This window comes from Paralichthys olivaceus, chromosome 14 (genome assembly GCF_024713975.1).
Source record: "Paralichthys olivaceus isolate ysfri-2021 chromosome 14, ASM2471397v2, whole genome shotgun sequence".
NCBI lineage: Eukaryota > Metazoa > Chordata > Actinopteri > Pleuronectiformes > Paralichthyidae > Paralichthys > Paralichthys olivaceus.
Window position 1 is genome coordinate 804,954 of NC_091106.1, and position 26,144 is coordinate 831,097.

The 26,144-nt window shown below is 39.0% G+C and overlaps 1 protein-coding gene across 6 annotated transcripts in view; it reads right to left on the minus strand.

Annotated features, from left to right (window-relative positions):
• Positions 1 to 14,772: 14,772 nt before the first annotated feature.
• hells (helicase, lymphoid specific) overlaps positions 14,773 to 26,144 on the minus strand; it is a 29,963-nt gene continuing 18,591 nt past the window's right edge. For 5 of the 6 annotated variants that reach the window (XM_069538847.1, XM_020103558.2, XM_020103559.2 and 2 more), the window contains 9 exons: positions 23,175 to 23,317; positions 22,691 to 22,835; positions 22,379 to 22,462; positions 19,603 to 19,722; positions 18,929 to 19,045; positions 18,669 to 18,828; positions 17,824 to 17,920; positions 17,623 to 17,699; positions 14,773 to 15,180 (listed from right to left, as the gene is read on the minus strand). In XM_069538847.1, coding sequence (XP_069394948.1) covers positions 15,092 to 15,180; positions 17,623 to 17,699; positions 17,824 to 17,920; positions 18,669 to 18,828; positions 18,929 to 19,045; positions 19,603 to 19,722; positions 22,379 to 22,462; positions 22,691 to 22,835; positions 23,175 to 23,317 — 1,032 coding nt within the window. In that variant the 3' untranslated portion in view covers positions 14,773 to 15,091. Of the gene's footprint in view, positions 15,181 to 16,829; positions 16,960 to 17,622; positions 17,700 to 17,823; positions 17,921 to 18,668; positions 18,829 to 18,928; positions 19,046 to 19,602; positions 19,723 to 22,378; positions 22,463 to 22,690; positions 22,836 to 23,174; positions 23,318 to 26,144 lie in introns of those variants that run through there. The other variant, XM_069538845.1, reaches the window with a different exon arrangement.

Consider the following 26,144-nt stretch of genomic DNA (forward strand, 5'->3'; position numbering starts at 1 on the left):
CTGAACACTTTTCAAAAGCTAAGTGACTCAGATACAGTACAGCTGATAAATGCAGATATGAAGCTGTTTGTGGACGACTCAGCATTAAAAGATCCAGCAACTGGTAGAAGCCAAGTGGGTTTTGACGTTACAACTTTGGAATGACAAATTTGGCTGAATCACTCGTTACATTATTCTGCAGAAGCTGCAGAATTGGTTGCATTGATTGAGGAATGCAAATATGTAAGTGACAGGTGTCAACATATACACTGGTAGCAGGTATGCATTGGGAGTGGTATATGATTTGGCAGATTTTTGGCTAAAGGGAAATTCTCAAACCCATTACCTACCATACATTGGTTGCTGTTCTGATTGATGCTGTGTTGTTATTCAAACTAATTGCGTTCTGCAAATGTGAAGCATTTTTTTTAAAGACTTTTCAGTTTCACAGGGGAATGTGAGAGCAGAAGCTGCTGCAAAAGCTGCAGCAAAGCACAGTCTGCTTGTCCGAGGCGTTTCTGAATCTGATAGGTCATTAACACCTAATGTGTTTGATGGGTCATTAACATTTAAATACAGATTTAAAGGAGCTGCAGATAAGGGCAGCTCAGTTAAAAACAAACAAAAAAACTGTTTGAAGGAAAGTGGATTGTTTGGTGGCTATACATTTTGGTCTGGAACAAATGGGAAATCCTGTTTAGAAAGATATCTGTTTCCTCATAGTTGACACATGGTCAGAACCAAGTGTCAAAGGGGGGATGCCAAATGTAGGAAGAGATACAGATATATTGGTTTACAAAAGAATTGTCAAACTCACAAATTACTCACAAATTATTTTTAAGTTTTCATTAGAGTTATATAATTGGTACTATAATAACATACAAAGAGGAATCCAGATTATATAAAGTGAACTGTTTGAGGGATTTTTATGGAAGAACAAAGTGAGGGAAAGCAATACTGTCTTGATTTTATTGACATGTGTGTTTCTCCACATTTAAACAGGACTCTTTAGCAGTTGCGAAGGCACTGCTCAGGGAAATGTTTTATTGTGCAACCGGTCCCCTATGCTTTTTGAGATCCACAGATAGGTGAAGGAAGCCCTACCAAAATCCATAGATGGCAGTGAAGGCTGCTGAAAGATCAACTTGGATGTTTGCAAGCCATTGCAGGGAGGTTCCTGAGCAAGGAGTGGATTCTTCAGAACATAGCGTGCATTGATGTCAGTGAGTGCACCTCAGCCTTCAACTGCTTTGTGTCCGCGAGCAAGGAGGGGGTGGAAATCTCTAGGACCACACGTCTCCAATCTCACGAAGAGGCGGCACATTGATTAGGGGGTTGGCTAGGGTGACGCTGCTGATAAACGATGACGCCGACAGACAAAAAGTGACACCTGATGGGACGACTGGCATGCAGTTCGAGGGAAAAGATGTGTTCCCTGTCCTTGCTCACAGTCATCATCGTCCTGCCAACATTGCTATGGCAGGTGAAACCTTGGCAGGAAGAACAACACCAAACTAAACTGAGCATCATAAGCAAAAACAAAAAATGGAAACTCTTGTTTGAACTGACAAAGCCTGAAGTCAATTCATGGTATGCAGCCATGAAGACAACTGCGAGGAAAGATCATCAATGAGAGACCTAACCTCACTTACTTCCATACAGATTGCACTCACTATTATGAAGATATGAGTGTTCCACATTGAAAGTGTCTCCAAAGGATTTGGGGGGCTCTTCCCATGGTAGGGAAATGTGCGAACAACACACACAGAATAGATGGGATTGTACTTAGTGGGGGTTGGGTTTTCATTTTTGTTTCTCCCAATATTCAGGGCCTCAGAAATGTGGCTCTGCGAAATAGGATGGCTTTGGACATGATGCTCACCAGCCAAGGAGGTGTTGGTCACATAATCTGATCTGATTGCTGCACATACATACATACATACATCTGACAATTTGATGCATATTGTTTTTCATTTAAATTGCCTATTGTTTGAGGGAAAGAACAAGGACACACAGATTCCTGAAGCATGGAATTGGTGGTCATAGTGAATTTTAAATGTGAAAAATGTGTCATTGGAATTTTTGACATCGATTCAGATTTTTGTTTGTATTTAAGTGTTGTTGGTCTGGTGTATTGTTAGTTGTGTACTATTTGTGTACTTTAATCAAGAATGCAATTAGATATGTTAAATTTCCGGGCCCTCATCTAGAATGAAATTCTCAATTTCAAGATGATGCGTTTGTCTAAAAATGATTGTTGTTTAGTGAGCATGAAATGCTCAAAGGGGGGAAATGTAATGGAAATTTTACATTTGTGAATGTGTAATTGCATGAGCAGACATGTATGTGGATGACTGACCAAATGGTTCATCAAATTGTTTATCTGAAAGGGCAACCTTAAGGTTTACGATGGTGGCTTAAGAGACTTGAGTTGTATGGCCTCGAGAAACCAAAACTTTATGGTGTCTCATGGTATCTCTGATTGGGATCTCACACCTGGGGTCTCACAGGAGGGGGTCATCCACAGAACATGTAAACAAATGGACAGGACGTCTCCTCCACTGAGTGAAACTACAGGAGGGTAATAAATACCTTTGAATGCTTAGTGGGAGGGGGCTGAGAGTTATAAGAACACAGATTCTCCTGTGTTCTTTGCTCATTTGTGCATGTCATTCAGGTGATGTGTACTGATGAGTCCATCTGCAGATGCTGAATTAAACTTTCAGAAAGAAGTGTTTGACTTTGTGCTTGTTTCACAGAAATTGCCACCACAGAGGTGAAAGGACACAGGAGGAGACCCTGTGGATGATGACAATGTGTCTTACATGCATTACTTTCAGTTGTCAGTTGCAGCTCGAGGCATGTATCCAAAATTATCTTTTCCAGGCACTATACTGATACTGTAGTCACTACAAGTTACGCATGTTCCATTTTGTCTGGGGGACATTTAAAACAAACCAGTCTACAACACAATAAAAATCACATGAAAATCAACCTCCCTCCTCATCTTTCATATTTTTTTACTCCTCATTTTTTTAATGTGGATTTAGAATTTGATACTGAGCATAGCCGTGAAATTGCCTCCCCAAATAGAAATGGTACAAGTTGTCAAATAAATGTTATCTACATAAATCCCCACAGATTTCAAAAACATTCTCAGAACACAGTTAACATCACAGTATATTGTAAGGTATCACATTTTTTATTACTCACCTTATTGATGGAACCTCAACCATATTTACTGTCCCTGGCTCAGACTCTCTCTCAAGCATCTACAGTAGGTGTTTTCATTCCTAAAACACAGGCTCTCTTGTGGTTCCAAGAATCAGTAAGAGTAGAACAGGAGGTAAAGCATTCAGCTACCAGGCAGACAACTTCTGTGCATTTACGGTTAAACTTAAAACATTCCTTTTTGATAAAGCCTTGCTGGATCAGGTGAGTCCTGAACCATCCCTTAAGCTGCTATAGGTCTAGACTGCAGGGGAAACTCCCATCATCCACAGAGCACTTCTCCACTTCTCTCTGTCTCTCTGTCTCTCTGCCCCCCCCCCCCCCCCCCCCCCACCCCACACTCATTTATTTTTTTTTAATAAATGTCAAAAACTATGTTATTGACGTGTCTCTTTTCTCCCATAGTCCCTCTCTCTCTTTCTCTCTCTCATTGCAGATACCTTTGACTCCAGAACTGAAGGAGAACAACTATTATTATTATTACTATTATTAACAACAATACTTAATTAATTATTATATTAATTGTTGCTGCTATCATTGATAATCAATGACTTCTTTACACTGTTATTGTTTACATTTTAACTAGTAAGAGCTGATACTAGATGATCCAGGCAGATGATCGTCCACATTGAGCCTGGTTCTGCTAGAGGTTTCTCCCTGTAAGTGAGGGAGTTTTTACTCTTCACAGTCACCAAAGTCTGCTCATTGTGGGAACTGTTAGGTTTCTTTATATTAAACAAGATTTGAAGGTCTTGACCTTCTATGTAAAGTTCCTTGAGATAATGTATATTATGATTTGGCGCTATACAAATAAAATTGAATTGAATTGAATAGGTGATGGGATAATAATAACAATAATTAATTGAGCAGTACTATTGCAATATATTCAGTAAACTGTACAAAAACAATATGGTTTTTATTTCTTTCATGAACATATTTTCCATTTCATATTACGCACACACCAACCTATAACTGTGGGCTGAGTTTCCTGAGCACATATACACATTCACCTAACACACTGGTAAATATTAACCATTACTATGAGGAACTCATACCTGAAAAAGGGAGTATTTGAATGAACGATACATGGACACAAACTTTTCTCAAATCATGTGCATTATGACTGAAGGGAGTAAGCGAGGTGTCTCTTAACGTTCCTCAAAAGCTACATGCTCCCTCTGCTGGATCCCTCTGGTAACTACAACTGCTCTTACTGTTGCTGGTGTTAGAATAACTTGTTGAACATAAAACACAAGAATACACAAAAATACTGTTCTCTAACTGCTGCAACTGACAGTAAACATTATAACCATAACATGAATATGCTCAAGTATTAGAATATGAGAAATTTAATGTTACTCTGCTACTTCAGCTTACTTGCTGGTGAAGCACAATATTCCTTGTGTCACAAAAGCAACAAGTGTCAGAACCTGTCTGACTGCCTAATTCAACCAGGCACAACTTTTCTTCTTTTGCACCTGCGGACACCAGGCCGAACTAGGTGGATGGGCTTTCTGTAAAGACGGCTCCTGTCGCGGTTTCAAAGCTCTACATGCTTTCTGGCATTTGCTGGAGGCCCCTCAAATTGCAATCTATAATGAAAGGGGAATCAGAAGTTAGTGTAAAGCCAATTATCAATGCCTAGTATATGCTGGCCCCTCATTTCAGCCAAAAAAGCCTCAAACTGTTTGAAAGTTACACCTTTGCGATCATTAGGCCCCCCGATCAACATTCTTCCCTCTCATACCCGTATGTACTCTGTACGGCTATGAAAATGGAGCCCTTAGAAATGGGCTTAATTGATACCAAAGGTCACAAAGTTCACCTGGGCCCTTCTGCGGTTTTGGTGAAAATCGGTAATGCAGGCTCAAAGAGCCCCTTGTGACCAGTGGGTCAAATTTGGGGCTCCTAGGCACTTGGGAAGGCCCCGAAAGGGATCGTAATTTTCCCAAAAATCTCCAGAACCAAGAGGCTGCGAGCCCTGTTTAGGCCCCTGACCAGCTAGAGGGCTGAAATCCAAGTGACAACTCATGTAACATTGATAAGAAATTCCCTCAAGCAGTCCAAGTTACCAGATATAATGAAATTCCCTACTGACAGTCCTAACATATCACATTCACAGTGACGTTACTCTGACCTTTAACTTCGAAGGGAATACAATTCTTCATCTTTGAATTGAAGTTAATATTTTTACCAAGTTTGACAACATTCCCATGAGCTGATCTTTAGATATCAATTTAAGGAAAAATATTTACATACTTTGTGAGAACACTGTGACATTTGGCTACCAAAATGAAACCCAAATTCATGTGAATGTTTGTGCCAAATGTGAAAGAATTCCCTGAAGGCATTTCGGATATATGGCATTTACAAGGCAAGTAGTGTGCTTTGTGAGGTCCTAGTGACCTTGCCATTTGATCTTTGACAACTGAATTCTATTCAAGTCATCATTGCTGTGGTGGCAATTTCTGTGAAACAAGCACAAAGTCAAACACTTCTTTCTGTAAGTTTAATTCAGCATCTGCAGATGGACTCATTAGTACACATCACCTGATTGACATGCACAAATGAGCAAAGAACTTAGGAGAATCTGTGTTCTTACAACTCGCAGCCCCTTCCCACCAAGCATGCAAAGGTATTTATTACCCTCCTGTAGTTTCACTCATTGGAGGAGACATCCTGTCCTTTTGTTTACATGTTCTGTGGATGACCCCCCCTGTGAGAACCCAGTTGTTTGATCCCAATAAGAGATACTAAAAGATACCATAAAGTTGTGGTTTCTCAAGGACATAAAACTCAAGTCTCTTAAGCCACCATCGTAAACCTTAAAGTTGCCCTTTTCGATTAACAATTTGGTCAACCATTTGGTCAGTCCTCCACATACATTTTTGCTCATGCAATTATAGATACAAAAATGTAACATTTCCATTACAGTGCTAAAAGTGTTAGAGCTGAGCACGGAAAAATGTAACATTTCCATTACAGTGCTAAAAGTGTTAGAGCTGAGCAGGGATCAGTGAGGATGAGGTCGTATTTAAAGAGACCACTTTGGTGAGAGAATGGGCTGTGATTGGTGGGTGACTGACGAGCACCCATAAACCTATCGGTAGCTGAGCACATGACTCTGTGTTCTGCATGAACTAACACAATGCTTCATTAGTCACAATTCAAGTTTAGGATTTCTACGATGACATTCTCACTTTAAACTTAATTTAAAGTATCTTGAATTGAGGCAAATTAAAGCTGACCTTGAATTATGATCAGTCAGAATCAAATTGTCATATATCACAAATCATAAACTGGATTTATTTTCATAATTAATTATGGATACAATTACAAAGTATGTTGCAGAAATCTGAAATGGATATCTATATCATTGAGCATTGTACAAGTTACATTGTACAAGTACATGTTCTACTGAATAAGGGATCAGCCACTTGCTATCTGTAATACAAACAGCCATCATCAGGAACATCAGAGAGATCATAGTTAATAATCATCCCAAGGTACTTGTAGTTCTCTACAAAGTCTACCACATGTCCCTTGATGATAGTATTCTAAGAGTTTGAGGACTGATGCCTAAAAGTTATGTCCTTGGTTTTTGTCACATTTAGTAGTAGAAATGCACAGTCACACCAATACAGATTCACAATCCACAATGGGACCATGGTTGTTCTCATCTGCATGGAGGAGACTGACTGTCACAGAGTCATAGCAAATTTGAAAAGTAATCTGTTGTCATGCCAGCTGCGGCAGTCATCAGTATACACATTATAGAGGGAGGTGAAAGGACACAGGAGGAGACCCTGTGGATGATGACAATGTGTCTTACATGCATTACTTTCAGTTGTCAGTTGCAGCTCGAGGCATGTATCCAAAATTATCTTTTCCAGGCACTATACTGATACTGTAGTCACTACAAGTTACGCATGTTCCATTTTGCCTGGGGGACATTTAAAACAAACCAGTCTACAACACAATAAAAATCACATGAAAATCAACCTCCCTCCTCATCTTTTCATATTTTTTTACTCCTCAATTTTTTAATGTGGATTTAGAATTTGATACTGAGCATAGCCGTGGAATTGCCCCCCCCCCCCAAATAGAAATGGTACAAGTTGTCAAATAAATGTTATCTACATAAATCCCCACAGATTTCAAAAACATTCTCACAACACAGTTAACATCACAGTATATTGTAAGGTATCACATTTTTTATTACTCACCTTATTGATGGAACCTCAACCATATTTACTGTCCCTGGCTCAGACTCTCTCTCAAGCATCTACAGTAGGTGTTTTCATTCCTAAAACACAGGCTCTCTTGTGGTTCCAAGAGTCTGTAAGAGTAGAACAGGAGGTAAAGCATTCAGCTACCAGGCAGACAACTTCTGTGCATTTACGGTTAAACTTAAAACATTCCATTTTGATAAAGCCTTGCTGGATCAGGTGAGTCCTGAACCATCCCTTAAGCTGCTATAGGTCTAGACTGCAGGGGAAACTCCTATGATCCACAGAGCACATCTCCACTTCTCTCTGTCTCTCCACATTGAACCTGGTTCTGCTAGAGGTTTCTCCCTGTAAGTGAGGGAGTTTTTACTCTTCACAGTCACCAAAGTGCTTGCTCATTGTGGGAACTGTTAGGTTTCTTTATATTAAACAAGATTTGAAGGTCTTGACCTTCTATGTAAAGTTCCTTGAGATAATGTATATTATGATTTGGCGCTATACAAATAAAATTGAATTGAATTCAATAGGTGATGGGATAATAACAATAATTAATTGAGCAGTAGTATCGCAATATATTCAGTAAACTGTACAAAAATAATATGTTTTTTTTTCTTTCATGAACATATTTTCCATTTCATATTATGCACACACCAACCTATAACTGTGGGCTGAGTGTCATAAAATTAACAACACATTCATAGCATCTGCAAACAATACTATATAACAACATTCAAGCATACTATCTATATAACAACAGATCTTAACTGTTTGTTCTCAAGTGTGGGGTGTTTTATACATTTTTAATAACATTATAGCGTGACATATTTCTGGTTGAGGACAGGAGGAAATTACTGCAGTAAAGTGTGAAAGATGGGTAAAGAAGAGTTAAAGTGGAGTATAAAATGACCGTGGTATTAATGATAAACTAATCACATGAGGGATCGTCTCAGTTGTTAATTTGGAAAAAGGGAAACTGTAATAAAGTTATTGCATTACCTGAAAGGTTTCACAATGTAACTTGATACAAATCCCCTTGCCAGTCTGCTATTGATCCGAAAAGTCTGAATCTGTGAATGTCTTTCACACTTTCCTTCAGTCACTTTCCTCTTGTTAATCGTTCCTGCTTCAGCTCACTGGTCGTAGTCATGAGGTGTGTTCCATCCAGGGCCGTGATGTTGCTTATGGCGGGGTTAACCCCCTTCACTTCCACCAGCAATTGGAAAACAACACACGGGATAATATCAACGGGATAATATCAATAGCATCATATCAACTCCTTACGCTATAATGTAATCCATATAACGTTATTAAAAATTAAAAAACAACAAAGATCTTACTAGCCAATACACCTCTCCTACACAGGGGAAGACCACGCCTCCACGACACACACTTTCATCAGAAATGAAACTTTCTCTCTCTCTCTCTCTCTCTCTCTCTCTCTCTCACGTGTCTGTGTGTGTCGGGTCAGATCAAGGGGATCAGCGGGACCTTTCATGTGACACCTGCATTTAGAGACGCGGTCTTTCAATCGCCTGCAAAGACCCCCTCCTTTGCGCTTACCGCTCTGAACGCTGTCTCTGTCCACGCGCACAGTATGGAAGCCCTTGATGGTGGTGTTTTCGTCGGGAACATCCTGGTGCAGCCATGTCTCCGTAAAGCATATTAAACTACACTCACGATACTCCTTCTGACTTTGGACCAGTGCAGTCAGCTCGTCCATCTTATTCCCCAGCGATCTCACGTTTCCCATGACAATGGAGGGAAGACTCGGCTTATAGCTCTTCTTGATAAGTCTTTGTTGTTTCACAGCCTCCCTTTTCCTCCGTAGTTTTTTGCGTCCTCTGCATCCCCTGTGTGTCCGTATCAAGATTTCAGCCGGAATATCATTGTCCGTGGTCACCGAAGGTCGCTCGCTCTCTCCAACTCCACGCAGGGAAAGACCGCGTCTCTAAATGCAGGAGTCACATGAAAGGTCCCGCTGACCACCTTGATCTGACCCGACGCACACACACACAGACACGTGAGAGAGAGATAAGTTTCATTTGTGTGTGTCGTGGAGGCGTTGTCTTTCCCTGTGTGGCAGGAAAGGTGCAAAGGTAAGATCTTTCTTGTTTTTAATTTTTAATAACGTTATACGGCTCACATTCTAGCGTAACCATTTTGTACGCTACTTCAACTCTTCTTTTACGGGGTGCAGTTTGTAAAGCAGCTCACGCTGAAAATAACAGCAACATTTTGTCACATTTAGCTTCAAACCATGTTTAAAAAACTTGTGTGAATTTTTGAGAGTCACTTTTTTGCACATTTACAACAATATTTGTCAACTTAGAGATATTTTAAATATTTAAATCCAAATGTTAAATGTTACACTTAAATGTTAAACCAAAACTAAATGTTAAATTTAAATCTAAATCTAAATGTGCAATCTAAATGTTAAATCTTAATCTAAATGTTAAATCTCAATGTTAAATCTAAATCTAAATGTTAAATCTGAATCTAAATCTAAATGTTAAATCTAAATGTTAAATCTGAATCTAAATCTAAATGTTAAATCTAAATGTTAAATCCAAATCTAAATGTTAAATCTAAATGTTAAATCTGAATCTAAATCTAAATGTTAAATCTAAATGTTAAATCTAAATGTTTCAGGTGAAACTAAATATTTAACAAATATGCAAATTCAAATGCCGGTAAGGAAGTACCAAAATAAAAGCTCGAGGAGGTCAGAGTGTGTTTATAGTGGTAAATAAAGAATAAAACCCATCTTATCCGGGAAATGGACTCTTGGACATGGAATATAGTGTTAATAACTACATAAAACACGTTTGGAGAAACTTTATTTGAAGAGTACTTTGAGTTTTTAGTGTCACTTTTATGAAGACGATTCACGATATTCCATGTCCAAGAGTGTTTATTTTTATAGCGCCAAATCATAATATACATTGCATGTACATTAATGCAATACATTATCTCAAGGAATTTTACATAGAAGGTCAAGACCTTCAAATCTTGTTTAATATAAAGAAACCTAACAGTCCCCACAATGAGCAGACTTTGGTGACTGTGAAGAGTAAAAACTCCCTCACTTACAGGGAGAAACCTGCAGCAGAACCAGGTTCAATGTGGACGGTCATCTGCCTCTACTGGTTGGGGTGAGCAGAGAAAAATGGGGAGAGAAGAGAAATAGTGGGGAGGGGGAGGCGAGAGAGACCGGAACACTTGAGCGCCATCAGGTATCAGCTCTGACTAGTTAAAATGTAAACAATAACAGTGTAAAGAAGTTATTGATTATCAATGATAGCAGCAACAATTAATATTAAGTATTGTTGTTATTAATAATAATAATAATAATATTAGTTGTTCTCCTTCAGTTCTGGAGTCAGAGACATCTGCAGTGAGAGAGAGAAAGAGAGAGAGGGACTATGGGAGAAAAGAGACACGTCAATAACATAGTTTTTGACATTTATTAAAAAAAATAAATGAGTGTGTGTGTGTGTGTGTGTGTGTGTGTGGGGGGGTGGGGGGGGGTGCTCTGTGGATGATGGGAGTTTCCCCTTTCTAGACCTATAGCAGCTTAAGGGATGGTTCAGGACTCACCTGATCCAGCAAGGCTTTACTTGTGTACTTACTACTGTAATCATTGTCATTCATTGTAATTGTACAATATGTTTCTGTTGCTTTTTTCTGTACACGTGACATCCATTGCACGTCTGTCCACCCTGGGAGAGGGATCCCTCCACTGTGGCTCTCCCTGAGGTTTCTTCCACCTTCTTTTCCTGTTAAAAGGGTTTTTTTTGTGGGCAGGTTTTTCCTCACTCGAACCGAGGGTCTAAGGACAGAGGGTGTCACTCCCTGTACAGATTGTAAAGCCCTCTTAAAATGGGTTTTTTGAATTTGGGCTATACAAATAAAATTTGATTTGATTTGATGTGGTGGAACGGGAGATTAGCATCATGGATGTGCAACAAATCTGCAGCAACTGTGTGGGGCTATTGTGTCAATATGGATCAAAATCTCTGCTATGAAGAATTAAGGCAGTTCTGAAGGTCCAACCCAGTACTAGCAAGGTGTACCTAATAAAGTGGCCAGTGAGTGTATATAGTGTATTTAGGGACGTGCGCATGTTTTTGTAATCATCGCACTTCTGATCTTTATTAAACCTGCTGAATTCATATTTATGTTCCTGGATGAACGGAACGTCGCTTCTTCTGCAACAATGAAGTCGAAAAAGCGCTGGTCTTCACCCTGATATCCTGACTGTGCGCGTTATGTTTCATGTTGTGTAGCAGGTTTAAACATGTGTCTCATAAACTCAGTTTGAAGTGTGGGTTTCAAAAATGTTCGTTTCGAGGGCTGTACAGCCCTAACACTTGGCCCTACACCTTCATCCCAACAAGTATTGAGACAGCCTCCACCTACATGGGGTAATGTGTAACATTTTGTATAAGTGTTCATTACTTTGGTTACTATATGGGCTTGTCCTATTAATGCAGCATAGTTGTTCATAATATATGTAAATAATCAGACTGCAACTTGATTTAATTTTTGTCACATGACACCTATAGATTGATGAAATCTTTTTTTCTGTACTTATAGGTGTCACAGGGTATTTGACCAAAGTAATTTCAGGCAGGTTTAGTGGAAGACAGTCTTTTATGTTACTATATATGTGTAACTGAAAAGGATTTGAGAAACCCTTTAAATTATTTAAGTTTTTCATTCATTCAGTGATACAAACAAAAAACATTTAAAACTACAAATTAATATTTACTGTGACTTTCTCACTCACTTATTGAGACAAATTACACATAATAATGTGAAAAAAGGCTTACATGCTCTTGGTTAAGATAGTTAGCATATACATTATTAATTTAGACACACTGCAGTGAAATTCTCAAAACAGCGAATTAAGGTTAATTAATTAAGTTAATATGGTTTGGTTCTCATTCACTCATTTACACAAACAGCATGACAATGCTTAAAAAAGTGAATAAAGGCCAAAACTTTATTTTTGGTTAAGATGGTTAGTATATTAATTAAACGTTACACAAACTGCTGTAAAACACATAAAACAGTTAATTCAGGTTACAAATTAACTTTTGGTGAAATATGGTAATTATCTTAAATACTCAGTTGCACAAACTTCATAAAGCACTTACAGTGAATAAAGGCCGCAGAAATTGTTTGGTCAAGATGGTTAGCTTCCCAATCACTTATTTACATGAATTGCAGTTAAATACTCAAAACTGTGAATAAAGGCTACAACAAAACAGCAATGTCCTTTAACAAATGTTGCAACCACCTCATTCTTGTTACAGCTCAAACTCTGGGTTAACCTCAACAAAACATAACAACTGGTACTAGACTTCAGGCAACGAAAACATAGCCATCAACCCATCAGCATTAGTTCAGAGCTTCAAATCTCCTGAGCCACTGCTGCCCCAGTGTGGTACCTTGTACCTAGTAGTGTGTACCTTAGTTTTACCATAAAGAACAATAAAGTCCTCTACCACACCTTTAAAATGGCTTGGAGGATTAGCAGTGTGCAACTTTCAGACCTGGAATGAATCTATTGAACCTGTTGAACCTGTGTCTTATACGTGCATGGCATTGCTTTTTCACTGGGAGATACAGTGTATTTGTTTTATTCATTTTTGTGTCTGTCACATTAGAAGCTTCATCAACCCCTCCACTTGTCGTAAATCCAGCAGGCAATTTTCCAGACTTTATACAGACTTTATATTAGGGGGCAAGGCAGACAAAGTCCACAGATAATCTGGAGGCTCTCACTCGGCCAATTGCGTTCACACATGCACCTCCTCCAGAGAAGGTGCGGAGAATCACAGGAGTTCAGTGCATGTCTGAAAGCAACTTAACTGAATTGATACATTGGACTGAATAAACACTGCACTACTACTCCATCTTAGGTGAGGTGATTTCCTACTTTGTGGGACACTACACGTAAAGCTGTGTGTGACCATTGCACATTGTACGATGTACTGTTACAGAATTTTGTCTTTTTATTTATTCACATCCTTATACTGTCTAGTTCCTATAATATGTTTTGTTCTATTTTAATGGGCATCTACAGAATTATATTGTACTGGTGCAGTGACAATTAAGTTATCTTTACCTAGAGTGAGGAAAAACAACCAAAAACTCTGTTCAAATAAGGGGTAGAAAAAGGCAGAAACCTCAGCATCAAGAAGGAGCTATTCCTCTCCCAAGACAGACAGACATGCAATAGATATAGTGTTTTACAGAACACATCATTTAAATATCAATATTTACAACATTAATGAGAAATTACAGTGGCTAAAATTAAATTAAAATTAAAATTAATAGATGTATCAGAAATTAATAGTTAATCTATGTTTGGAATAAATGGAAGGAAAGGAGGAATCTTATCTTTAAAAAGTAAATGCATATTAAAGACAAGATTCCTGATTTCCTTCCATTAATTCCAAGTGAAGTATATGCATATTCTCATTTCCAGAAACCTTAGCTTGATATGAGATATATCTACATAATTTCCATTTTCAGTTCATAATTAGGTCTGATAATAAATGTAAAAACAAACCCTCTGATATTTTAAAAGTGTTTAGGAATGTGTTTAGCCAAAATGGTACAAAAACAAGATAGAGAACAGTAACGCCAGCTGAATGGCTATTTTTAAAGTCATTTGACATTTCTGCATACTCAGTTTAGCCTAGGCTGTCCTATAAGGTCATAATATTGACTTATTTGTGCCTTGCAGGACTGGAGTAACTGTATACATCTATTCATATGGTAAAAGGTGAAGTATGGCCACTGGCCAGAGCACAAATGGGTTCTTCTCAGTCAGTGCATCTGACTGAGAATAGGCTGAGGGAGAATCATTTGTAATAGTTTTTACCTGCAGTTGTTGAGGTTTGGTTAGTATCAACAATATTGCTGCAATTAACTTAACTATCATTAATTGTCAAGAATTGTTTCATTAAATTATAGTAAACTTTTGACTCACTTCACCAGGATTTTTAGATCCTTTTCCCAATGGGTCTCATCCACTCATCCATCATTATGCCTACATTTCTATTGACCAGGAACCCCAGAAAAAAAAACAGTATGATGAGTGGGATAATCATCACTCCCGGAGAATAGAGTTTGTTGTACAGAGGAAGGCACGGGGAGTTGAAGTCAAAGCTGGTGTAGATCTTGACGCTCACCAAGGCCAGGATGATACAGGCCCCATTGGAGAACAAAACTAACTAGTACAGTATATGGGATTGCAGAAACACACCACCACCCTCTGCATCTTATGACAATACAAATGTACCATGTTTTTGAGTAAATGTTGGCAGAAAAAGACTTTATTTTTTTATAAAAAAAGACATGGTAATCAAGAGGCCTAACCAACTTGATCACGGGACTACACTGTTGTTAAACAGATACATGGTAACAATCATAGAACAAAATCTCACTGATATTGACAATGTTCAACAAAGCTCATTAAACAGGGCAGTATCAAGCCAATTAACAAACAGAAAATACACTTATTAACATCGACAGCAGTTTCAGTCTCTACTACTAGTATCAGAAGCTGTTAGCCCTCAGAATTTAGCTCGATTTCTCTCTGAAGGAATGTGGTCAGATGGTCACATCTGAATATGTTCTCAGGTCAGTGAGATTTCTGAAGACTCTTGGGCATCAGTTACTCTGAAGACTCCAACCGTCTCTCTGTTCAAGCTCCCCTTTTCCTTGTCTAAAAGTAAAGACAAACAAGTAAGAATCACACTTTATATCTGCAAGCAGGTGTTAAGGTATGGTGTTAAAGGGATAGTTTGAAATGAAAATGCACTCATTATCTAATCACCCCTACGACGATGGAGGGGTAAGTGAAGTGTTTGAGTCCACAAAATACTTTTTGCTACATTGTAGCAGCCGAATCCCATACAATTGAAGACATTAGTGACCTAACTTCAGACGTAATAAAACAGAGAAACCATAACATGCCTCCATACTACTACATTCATAGTCGACTCAAAACAAGGTCATTTTCATCGTGTTTTAGGCCAAAAAGTCCACCAGAAGTGGCTAAGCTAGCAGACGATAGCATTTCCAATGGTCCCTGAATGCACCTCGAAGGAAGATATCAGCTGACATCTAGGATAAACTAGTGTAAATGAGGCTATTTCGAGTAAAATTTGAAGGTCGGGGCTTCAGACAGTTGTATGACACCACACAGGCAGTATGGAGGAATGTTGTGTTTTTTATGTCTAAAGAAAAAGTTCACAAAATTTTTCAATGGTATTGAATTTGGCTGCAACACTGTTTACCCCTGAATCTCCAAAAGGGTATTGTGGACTCTAAAACACATGATCCACCCCTATATCGGCATTGGGGTGAGTAGATAATGAGTGAATTTTCATTTCTGGGTAACTATCCCTTTAAGTTTACTGTTGCAGTGGCTGACTCTTACTCTTTGGAGACAGGAATGTGTAAGCAAAATGCAGTCTAGATTGCAGATCTATTTTTAACACAAAATATATTTTGGAATGGTGCCAGAGGACTTAAATTTCTATTAAGTTGTGTTTCAATGTTTCAGATTGTAAAGAGCGCAGTTTAATTTGTGCCAAAATGAATAGTTGTGTCATGTGATATTTAGTTAGGAGGTTTGGAAGCTCTTTAATGATAGCCACTCTGCAGTATATAGAGGTTGATTTGGATCTGAAATTTCTAAACATGGAATTTCCAGCAACCTTATCATAAGCATTTCAGATTTACTGAATGATTGTGGCCCGAAAACATACCGATAATAGTATAATCACAACGTTGATAAAAAGTTATAAAATAAATAAATAAGTGATACCGTCAGTAAATTTCCTTTTTAAACATTGCTGATTGTGTGTTTTATCTCATTTTTAAAAATGATGTCATAATACCAAAACCTGATAGGATTGTGCAGATAAAGTCATTGATGATCAGAACAATAATAGCTAGACCAATTTTACCATTAATTTATTTCATAATTATTCGTAAAAGTAGAATTAAATTAAAAATGAACTGAATTTGGCCCCCTATATTTTCATATTGATCATTATTTCCAGCTCTACAGAATCAGCACATGTGGTTGAGTGCATTGTATTCCTCCATGATTGCATCCGTTAGTGCAGTTCATCATGGCTCCAGCTGATGCGGTGTAATAGGCATATTTGGTTTTGTACCCAACATTCACTTATTTTTTTCTACCAAAATACATTACTACAAAACATTTGAGAAAGCTCATGGTTTAATTCCAGCTCCTTCAGTCCGCATGTCAACGTTTATGCTATCAAAGTAAAGCACTTTATGTGGATGTTTAAACTAGGAAAGTGCTGTTTAAATGCAGTTTACAATTCCATTGAACGTACTCCACACTGGCTGTAGCTCAGGAGGTAGAGCTGGTCGTCCACCAACCAGAAGGTTAGGCAAGATACTGAACCCGACCTTGCGCCTGATGGCTGTGCTGGCAGTGCATGAATGATCTATCATCGAGAAGGCTCTGCACAGGGATGGATTGATATAATTACAGAGCATTTACTTACTGGTCAGATACATCTGAAGCACGATAATTAATACAGGAAGAAGGCATGTCATTCCTCATTGATGGTTCAAGTAAGATCTTCATTCTCTGGCAAGCTCCTGCTACTTTGGTTTGCATCCCAGAACGCAAAGCACACCTTGCTAGAGGAGCCATTTACCTCACACTTCCAATTGAAGTTGGATAGTAACCATAAATGAACTGGTTACTTTGGGACTAAGTTAGTTGGGGATTAAACAAGATCTTTGTAGTTGTTTTGGTTCAAATCAAAATGTGATAACTGTGTATGGAACAACTTGGTTGAAGTACTATTAGATAAAAATACAATTTTTCTTATCTACTTTGTTACATGAATTAAAAATACCCATGCTTCAGAGATATTGTACAATTTGTTTTGAATGATGTCTCAACAGGAATGTCTCAACAGTGTATTTGGTCAAACAGCATGTTTTGACACCATATCTTTGCAATTTAAATCCTGACTGAATTCTGTAAACTAAAAGGCCTTGCAGAGTTATAGAAACTAAAGTTTAGATGACTGTACAGTAAAAAACAAAAGATGACTATTCGTTAATGATAAATGTACACAAATACCAAAAACTGCAGTTTAATGAGTCTCCATACCTAGCATGTCACTGCGATCCAGCAAAATCTCCAGGTCCTTGTCACTGATCACCTTCCCCATTGATGCTTTCATCTGCCTGTGTTGGACAAAAAAATACAGCCAAATGTTACTTTCTTCTTACTATATGTTATTTAAAGAGCAATTTTAGGTCTTTACAGTCCATAGCAATTTACATCTTGGAACAGAGGATAATGTCTTACTTCTCAGTGCCTCTAGCTTTCAGCAGTTGCATGAGCTCATCCAGATCAAGGCAGCTCTTACTTTGGTTAAGCTCTGCCTTCCCGCCTTTGAACTTATCTATGGAGGACAGCAACATAAGACAACTATTTATAATCAACCTTTGTAAAATATTTCTCCTAACCTTTGGTCCATCGCTTTCCATTCAAAAAGCAAATACAAGATGTGTCACGGCATGGTATTTTCTGTCCCTCCCCCATTTTCCTGGTGTGTGTGTGTGTGTGTGTGTGTGTGTGTGTGTGTGTGTGTGTGTGTGTGTGTGTGTAGGCAAGGCCTCTACTCCTGGCGCGAGTTCTACACCTGGCTTCAATCACCAGTGCTACAAATACCCGTATACTCATCACCAGATTGTTAGAGTCACTCCTATGGTATACACTCTCGGCCGCAGTGTTTTCCTAGAAAAAGAACCTCCTCGCTTGTTTTTTGTACATGCGACTAACTTTGTTTTTCACTGTGCCTCAGGATCGCCAGAGCTCAACCCGCCTGCCTTCACTCCTGCTCACCCTCAGCCAGCCTTCAGCCTGTTGCCTGCCACAAGCTTTTCATTGAAAACTCTGTTCATTCACAAACTATTCCTCTCTGTGTCTGCTTCCAGTCCAGCTCATCAAAACGGAAACAAGATGAGATCAATAGTAGTTATAGAAAATTATAAAACATTGTATTTCTTTAGTGCTTTTCAACGAACTCAAAGACACTTTACATAGAGATTAAAAGACATTTTATACATATATTAAAATAATTTACTGTGGCAGTGAATGAGGTAAGAATAAAGTTCATATCAGTATCCTATCAAAATGAAGCTTCTCACTCTTGTGAATGACCATCTGTTCCAACTTCCTCTTTGCAGAGGCTCTCTCCAGGATCTTCTGGTCAATGGTGTTGGCTGTGACCAGGCGGTACACCAACACTGGTTTTGTCTGACCAATGCGGTGACAGCGGTCCTGCGCTTGCAGGTCTGCCTGGGGGTTCTGAAGTAGGGAAGAACATCATCACATAACAGCTAATCTCAATAAATGTATTGGAAATACTTGAAATGGTAAGAGTTGATGATACATGATTTTCACACACCCAGTCGCTGTCAAAGATGATGACTGTATCAGCAGCTGTGAGGTTGATCCCAAGTCCTCCTGCTCTGGTGCTCAGCAGGAACAGGAACACCTCTGGATCTTTGGAAAACTTGGTTATCTGGGAAAGAAATTTTGGTGCTAAGCAGTAAAATGGACATGTAGTGCTAACAAATGAGAATGACACATCACACCCACTCCCTCGTGTAAGCCCTGTCTAACAAATCTGCTGTGGATTCTTAATGCAACTATTCACTGTCTTGTTCCTTTGTGTTTTAGGTAGTACACTGTACGCTTTGCAAAAGTGTGGTTACATACTAAAAGGATGGAAAATCACTAAGAAAAAATAAATATCAATGACATATCATTTCAGCTGGCTGAAGCCTATGTCTACGTCATGCCAAAGACAGTTGATTGCCTAAAATGGCTGTGGCAGTGTGTGAATGTTATGTGGGGTTCAGTACTTTGAATGGTCTTTTAAAATATAAAGTACTATGTAAATGTAGTTCTTTGTATTCAGATTCTCAGAGGACCTATGCTCGAAAACATGGAGCTCATGTCAACAACAGATGTAGCATGGATGTTCAGAGTGTTATATCATTGTTCCTTACAGAGTCATTTACAGAATCTTGCACACAATGCTCTCCAGTATACATAAAGTTCAATGTTTAAACTCACATTTTCATCTCTGTCAGAGTAAGACATGCTGCCATCCAGCCGGCTGTACTGGAAGCCCCGCAGATAGCAGTAATCCATTAGTATATCCAAGATGGATGTCATTTGACTGAAGATCAGAACCTGGAGGACAACGATCAATTACACATACAAGGGATGGAAGAATCTATCTACTTTCCCCACCTGGCCCTCCGGTGTTCAGTCTGCAGAAACTGTGGAGGAGCTGATGTGATCACACATCAGGAGATCCTCTTTTTCAATGCGAGCTAGTGGGTGTGTTGATGATGTTTCTATGTCCAAATGAAAAAGTGGTGTCACAAGTACACAACACCAAGGAAGATGTTTAGAGAGCTCATAATGATAAGAGCCAATGCTGGCGTAGATGTGCTATAAACCGTTCAGAACCAGGATCAGTCCTGGTACCTGAGCAACACTTAACATTACATTTCATTTAGTTGACGCTTTAATCCAAAGTGATTTACAATAAGTGCATCAACCATGAGGGAACAAACCCAGAACAACAAGAATCAAGTAAGTACAATTTGCTTCAAAAAAGCCAAACTACAAAGTGCTACATGTAAGTGCCATATAGGCGCAACAATTTTATTTCATTTTTTTAATTGGTTATAAGACATCATCTTCTTGTAGTTGGAATTGATGTGTCTTTAGTCTGCAGTGGAAGATGTGTATGTGTGTGTGTGCCAGGACAGCAAACTGTTGTGATTTTGTTCAGTGGTTAGCTCGCAGTGAGAGAGCAGCAAGCTGATTGGCAGATGCAGAGATAAGTGGACCAAATCCGTTCACAGCACGGTAAGCAAGTACTAGCATTTTGAAATGGATGCGGGCAGCCACTGGGAACCAGTGAGGGGAGCGGAGACACTACTGTCCCTAACCTACCGTCAACAACAGCAGCAACCTGTCATCTTAATCAACAGAGGGCATACTAATGTGCACTGTGTCACATAGGCCATAGGTGAAGAGCAGTGAGAAGTTAGATACAGTGAGCTGCAGTTGCTTGGTTTTGCCCAATCTTTGCACATGGCACTATTATTGTTCTTCCCATTTTTTAAGTTAATGTGATAAAAAGTAAACTTGCATTAAAGACTTGTGAAGTAATTAAAAATACATTTTCTGAGTTGGTCATTCTATAGAGCAAATTTAATTGCTTAAAAAATAAATAAATTGGCAAGTATATAAAAGTAGGGTGCGGAATCCTGAAAAAAAATTTGCATTATTCTGATGCCCTCACACAGCTCTTCCTAACTGGGTGTGACCCGGCAGCTGGGGAAGCCACGCCCAGTTGCGGGAGTTCTCTAGTTTTTATTGGGGTTGGGCTTGTCCATCTATGATGACTGAAAGCCAACATTGTGTTGAAACAGTCCAGCTGACTCCAGCGCCTGATTTCCTCCAGACTCCAACGTCCACTCTCGTGCGGCAACAATACGCAGACTTTACAACACACTTTCCTAAAGGTAAACAGACCTCTCCAACCTCCACAGTCATTGCTCTAGTCACTTCTATGTTGGTTCGGATTACACAGGGTAGTGATTGGACTGAAGTGTGATTGAACACATGCACACGTGCAACAGGCTGCAGTGTCGTGGTTTTATCTTTGCATTTGGGAAACCAAGAGCGTGGACGTCTGGGCAGCAGTTTTGATTCGAGAACCCTATAGCCCTACACAGCACTGACAATTATTTCAAATGGTGTAATGAATTTACAATACGTAAAAAAAGACTTTTTAGACTTGTACTCTGGTTGTACTCTGTGCAGTGTTTTGTTTTTTGACAGCACCTGAAGGCAACGCCAACCAGCCTTCTGTCGTCTTGGTTCCCCTATAACATGCAGGGGAACGAAGCATCCCAAGAGGATTATGGGACAAGAAATGGTGGTGTAAAAAACAACTCCCAAAGGTATCTTTAAACTTTTTCAGGCAATGGTCGGCACTCTTGGGGAACTAAAACAAATCTCTGCCAATCAAAGGAAACTAATGATGTAACCCTAGTTCTTATATAGTTTTTGGGGCGGGCTATGCTAATGAGGGCAGCTTTCAATAACCACTTACTGGCATGTATAGCATGTTAGGAGACAAATGACTCACTTTCTTTACACAGTCTTTCACATTTGAAGAAAGGCTCATTGTTTAAGCTCTGTTTGCTGCAGGGGTTTAATGCTTTTAATATGAAAAGTCGACAAAAGGAAAATATAGTGTGTCTGGGGGTCTAAACTTTTGCACACAACTGTAAATTAATAGTTTCCACCATCAGACTAGATAGACTTACATTATTGACATTACCAATGACAGCAAGATCACTTTCAGATTTACTTTTTGATCAGTCACAGCATATTAAAACTCCACAAATATCTGGATGTTAAAGGTCCACTGTATAAGATTTAGGTAAAAGGGATTTTTGGCTGAAATGTAATATAAAATAATTCTAGTGATGTTTTACTGATCTTATTCATCTTCATTGAATGAATGAAAATGGACAAAACCATAAAACCTTTTGAGTTTTCATGATAACTGAAGTTCACCACAGGTTATCTCTCATGTTGGAAAGGGGAGGATGAAATGAGTATACAGGCGCAACATGTAACTTCACCTCTAGATATCACTAAATTCTACACACTGAACCTTTAAGACACCTGATTGATGTGATTAAAACACCAAACCTAAGCAAGGACTAAAATGTGACCTAAAAGCTTATTATATTAGTTTGTTTTAAATCGGATTAAGTTACATGTAGTTATATATTTGGCTCTTAGTGTCCTGTCTCACCTTGTGTCCCCTTTTCTTCAGTGCAGGCAGCAGTCTGTCCAGGATGAGAAACTTCCCAGAACTTTGCACCAGCTGCTCATCAATCTGTTTGACAGTGAGGTAGGAGAGACAGGGCAGGGAAGACAGTGCATGAAGAAGTCACAGGGGAAGAAGAAATAACTAAATAACAACTAAATATACTAAAATAAATTTAAATAATCATTGAAAAAAAATGTTTTTTCCTGTTCATCTACGTTTGCATCTAAATATTTGTCCATTTCTGCTCCCAATCAAAAACATGGGGAATAAAAGTTCCAAATGTCTGTGCATTACCTTGAACTCCTGTGTGGCGGAGTCGAGGGGGTATTCTATCAGGTATGGGTGGTTACAACATCTCTTAAGTAGCATGAGAATGTTTTGCAGCTTCAAGTTTATCTGAGCATCCAGCGGGCTATGAACATCCACCACTGGAGGGGAGCTGTAAAGGGCCAGATAAAATGTGTGTGGAGATTATAATTAGACAGATATAAGCTACAGGGTGTACCTCACATGCGGTCTTAGAGAGTGATTCTGTAGAGTACATGCCTCCAAAACATGACACGTTTGGGGTAACAACCAAAACAATCACATAACTGTGAAAAATGTATTAACAGATGACATTCAAAACAGTTTTGAGATCAATGAAAATAAATAAGCCAGTGTAATCAATAAAAAGGTAAAGAAATAAAACTCAAGTGGAGTAGTAGCTTCTTGAGACAAACATCACAGTTATATGCAATTTTAGTCTGCATCTGAGATGTGTGTAGACAGTGCTGACCTCTGCTTAAGCTCCTTGCTGACCATCTCCAGGTATCTTTCCAGGTTGTATGGTGTATCTCCATCTGTTTCTTTGTAGTTCACCACCTTTATATTATGACGCTTTGGCCTGCCACTTGACATCAGCATTACAGGAGCCTCTGTCTAAATAAACCACAATAGCAGACCATTACACCTATTATAAGATGTTTTATGTTTAGCACATAAAATGGCTGATACTTCAGAGAGATCAGATGGGGTCCATATTGAATGAGAAAAGGTGGCTGCTGCAATACAAAAATTCTTTAGGATAGTAAAGGTACTGCATTTCATTGAGATGTAACATGTAAAGGTCATTCCAAAAGTGTATCAGCTGTGAGTTTTTTTTTTTTTAGAGAGTCAGCTGCAACAGCTTCTCTCAAGGCACTGAACCGTGTCACCATCTTATCAATATGTTGTGTCTCAATCAAGTGTTGCTCTCTACATTCACATTCAAATTTAATTTCTTATCATTTTAAATATTCAAATTATATTCAAATCTTTGATCAAATTTAACCTCTCTTTAGTGTGCGTGCGTCCAGGGCCGGGTGTAACAATATACACTGCTCAAAAAAATTAAGGGCACGCTAAGGAAACTCTTGTGATGCCGTGGTGAACATCCAACATAATAGATTTGGTGGTGGGTCAGTGATGGTCTGGGGAGGCATTTTCTTTGGAGGGTTGCACAGACCACCAATTCATAGCCAACAGTACCGGGTAAAATCATCAGAGCAATTGTAGGACCTTATGCTGGTGCAGTGGACCCTGGGTTCCTCTTGGTGCAGGACAATACCCAGCCTCATGTGGCCAGAGTGTGAAGGCAGTTCCTGGATGATGACGACAGCATTGATACCCTTGACCTAAATCCAATTTGGCACCTATAGGACATTATGTATGAGTGTATCCAATCCAGGTACCGCCACAACCTGTCCAAGAGCTCACTTATGCCCCGATCAAGTCTGGGATGAGAGTCCCTCGGACCCCATTCACCGACTCATCAGGGGCATACCCACACAATGTCGGGAGTGCATACAGACAAACTGATGCCATACACACTACTGTGTCACATTATGAGTTGCAGTGATGAAATTCACCCAAATTGGATCAGACTGCAATTTTTTACTTTTGATTTCCAGCCCTGAATGGATTGATGATTTTGGTATCCACTGACCATTGTTATGTCATTTTGTTCTCAACAAATTATACAATGTATCAATCCGTGTCTCATTCATTCTTTTCAAATTTAATTAGAAAAGTCATTATTCCTTATTAATTTATGTATCTGATACCAAAAAACAAATAAAATAGTTTGGATTTTTTGCTCGGATCAAAAATAGGAAATGAAAAAATGGGTCACAGGCCAAACTTGACTTTGATATATAATATTTAGATATTTAGAGTATCAGCATGGATAACTCATCTAGCGAGCCAGTAACACACCCAACCTGCTTTTCTTTCCACCGCCCACCCTAACCCTCATATATGGATCCGATCACAGCCTGCTCCAGTTCTGTCTGATACATGTCTTTTTTACTGAAGATCATGCTTAGCACAGAATCTTTGAACACAGCAATGCTGGACAGTGTTGTGCCAGTTCACACTTGAACTAGTTCAAAGTTCGGTTCATGCGGTTAAAAAAGTGAGTGTTTATTAGTTAAAGTGAGAGCAGGTCAGAGTGGAGGAGGAAACAGAAACTCAACCTATTTATTAGTTAAAGTGGAGGAGGAAACAGAAACTCAACCTTAATACAAACCAACTGCACCCTCTGATAAATGAGCAGCTGTAACCAGAGAAACTGTGTTGGCCTTGCCACACAGTTACAGCAGATGATAGATGGCTTAACATATTTAACCTACAGATGCCACTACTCCGCCTCATTGCGATGCGGCCTTATTTTAACCTACTATCTTTGCATGCGTGGATGCGGAATATTTATTTATTTATTTATTTTCGGGGGGACATAGTCAAGGTGGGGGGCCGTTGTTGTCAAGGCGGCCGCCTTAACTATAAAGCGCTGCGGGAAACCCTGAGGTATAGGTGGGCTTACTGGCACGCTAGAAGAGTTATCCATGCTAGTACTCTAAATATTAAATATCAAAATCAAGTTCGACCTGTGACCTGTTTTTTTCCATTTTCTACTTTTGATCTGAGCAAAAACTACAATCTATGAAAAACAAACAATTATTTGTTTTTGGTATCAGATACATAAATGAATTACGAAATAATGACAGGGAACCATATTCACTCTAAACTTCAATACAATACCTGATGGATCTTGAATACCATTCATCAAAGAGCCTTAGCGTGGTCACATTGGTTCCACCTACAATCCCTGTAGGTGTTCTTGGAGAAAACATCAATTCATTCTGAGACTTTTCCCTCTCTTGCTCAGTAAGCTGATCAAACCTTGCACTTGGAATAATGTGTGAAAAATGTGCTTTGTGAGGTCCCCGTTGAACTTGACCTTTGACCACCAAAATTTAAATCAGTTCATCCTTGAGTCTTAGTGAATGTTTGTAACTAATTTGAAGAAATTCCCTCAAGGCATTCTTTTGATCTCTCCTAAACCAGAATAGGACATACAAACGTACGTCAGGATGAACAACCCGAAAACATAAGGCCTCCAACCACTGTGTTGTGTTGGCGTCCTCCTGGTGACACCATTTCTGTGCAGTATATCTTTCAGGTAGGGCTGGGTGATAAAATGATATTGATAATTATCACAATATAACTTTTCCTTGATAGAAATTTAAGACATGTCGATATAACATTGTTAGAACTCATCCCATGTTTTTTCAGACAGCCATGAAAATGAGCATAGCGCTGTGCAGAACCAATCATGTGACTGAAGCGTAATCCAGAGTCAAGATCCAACATCATGTCAAGAGGGGGGACAGAGACGAGCAGACACACACACACACGCACACACACACACATACACACTTCTGCAAAC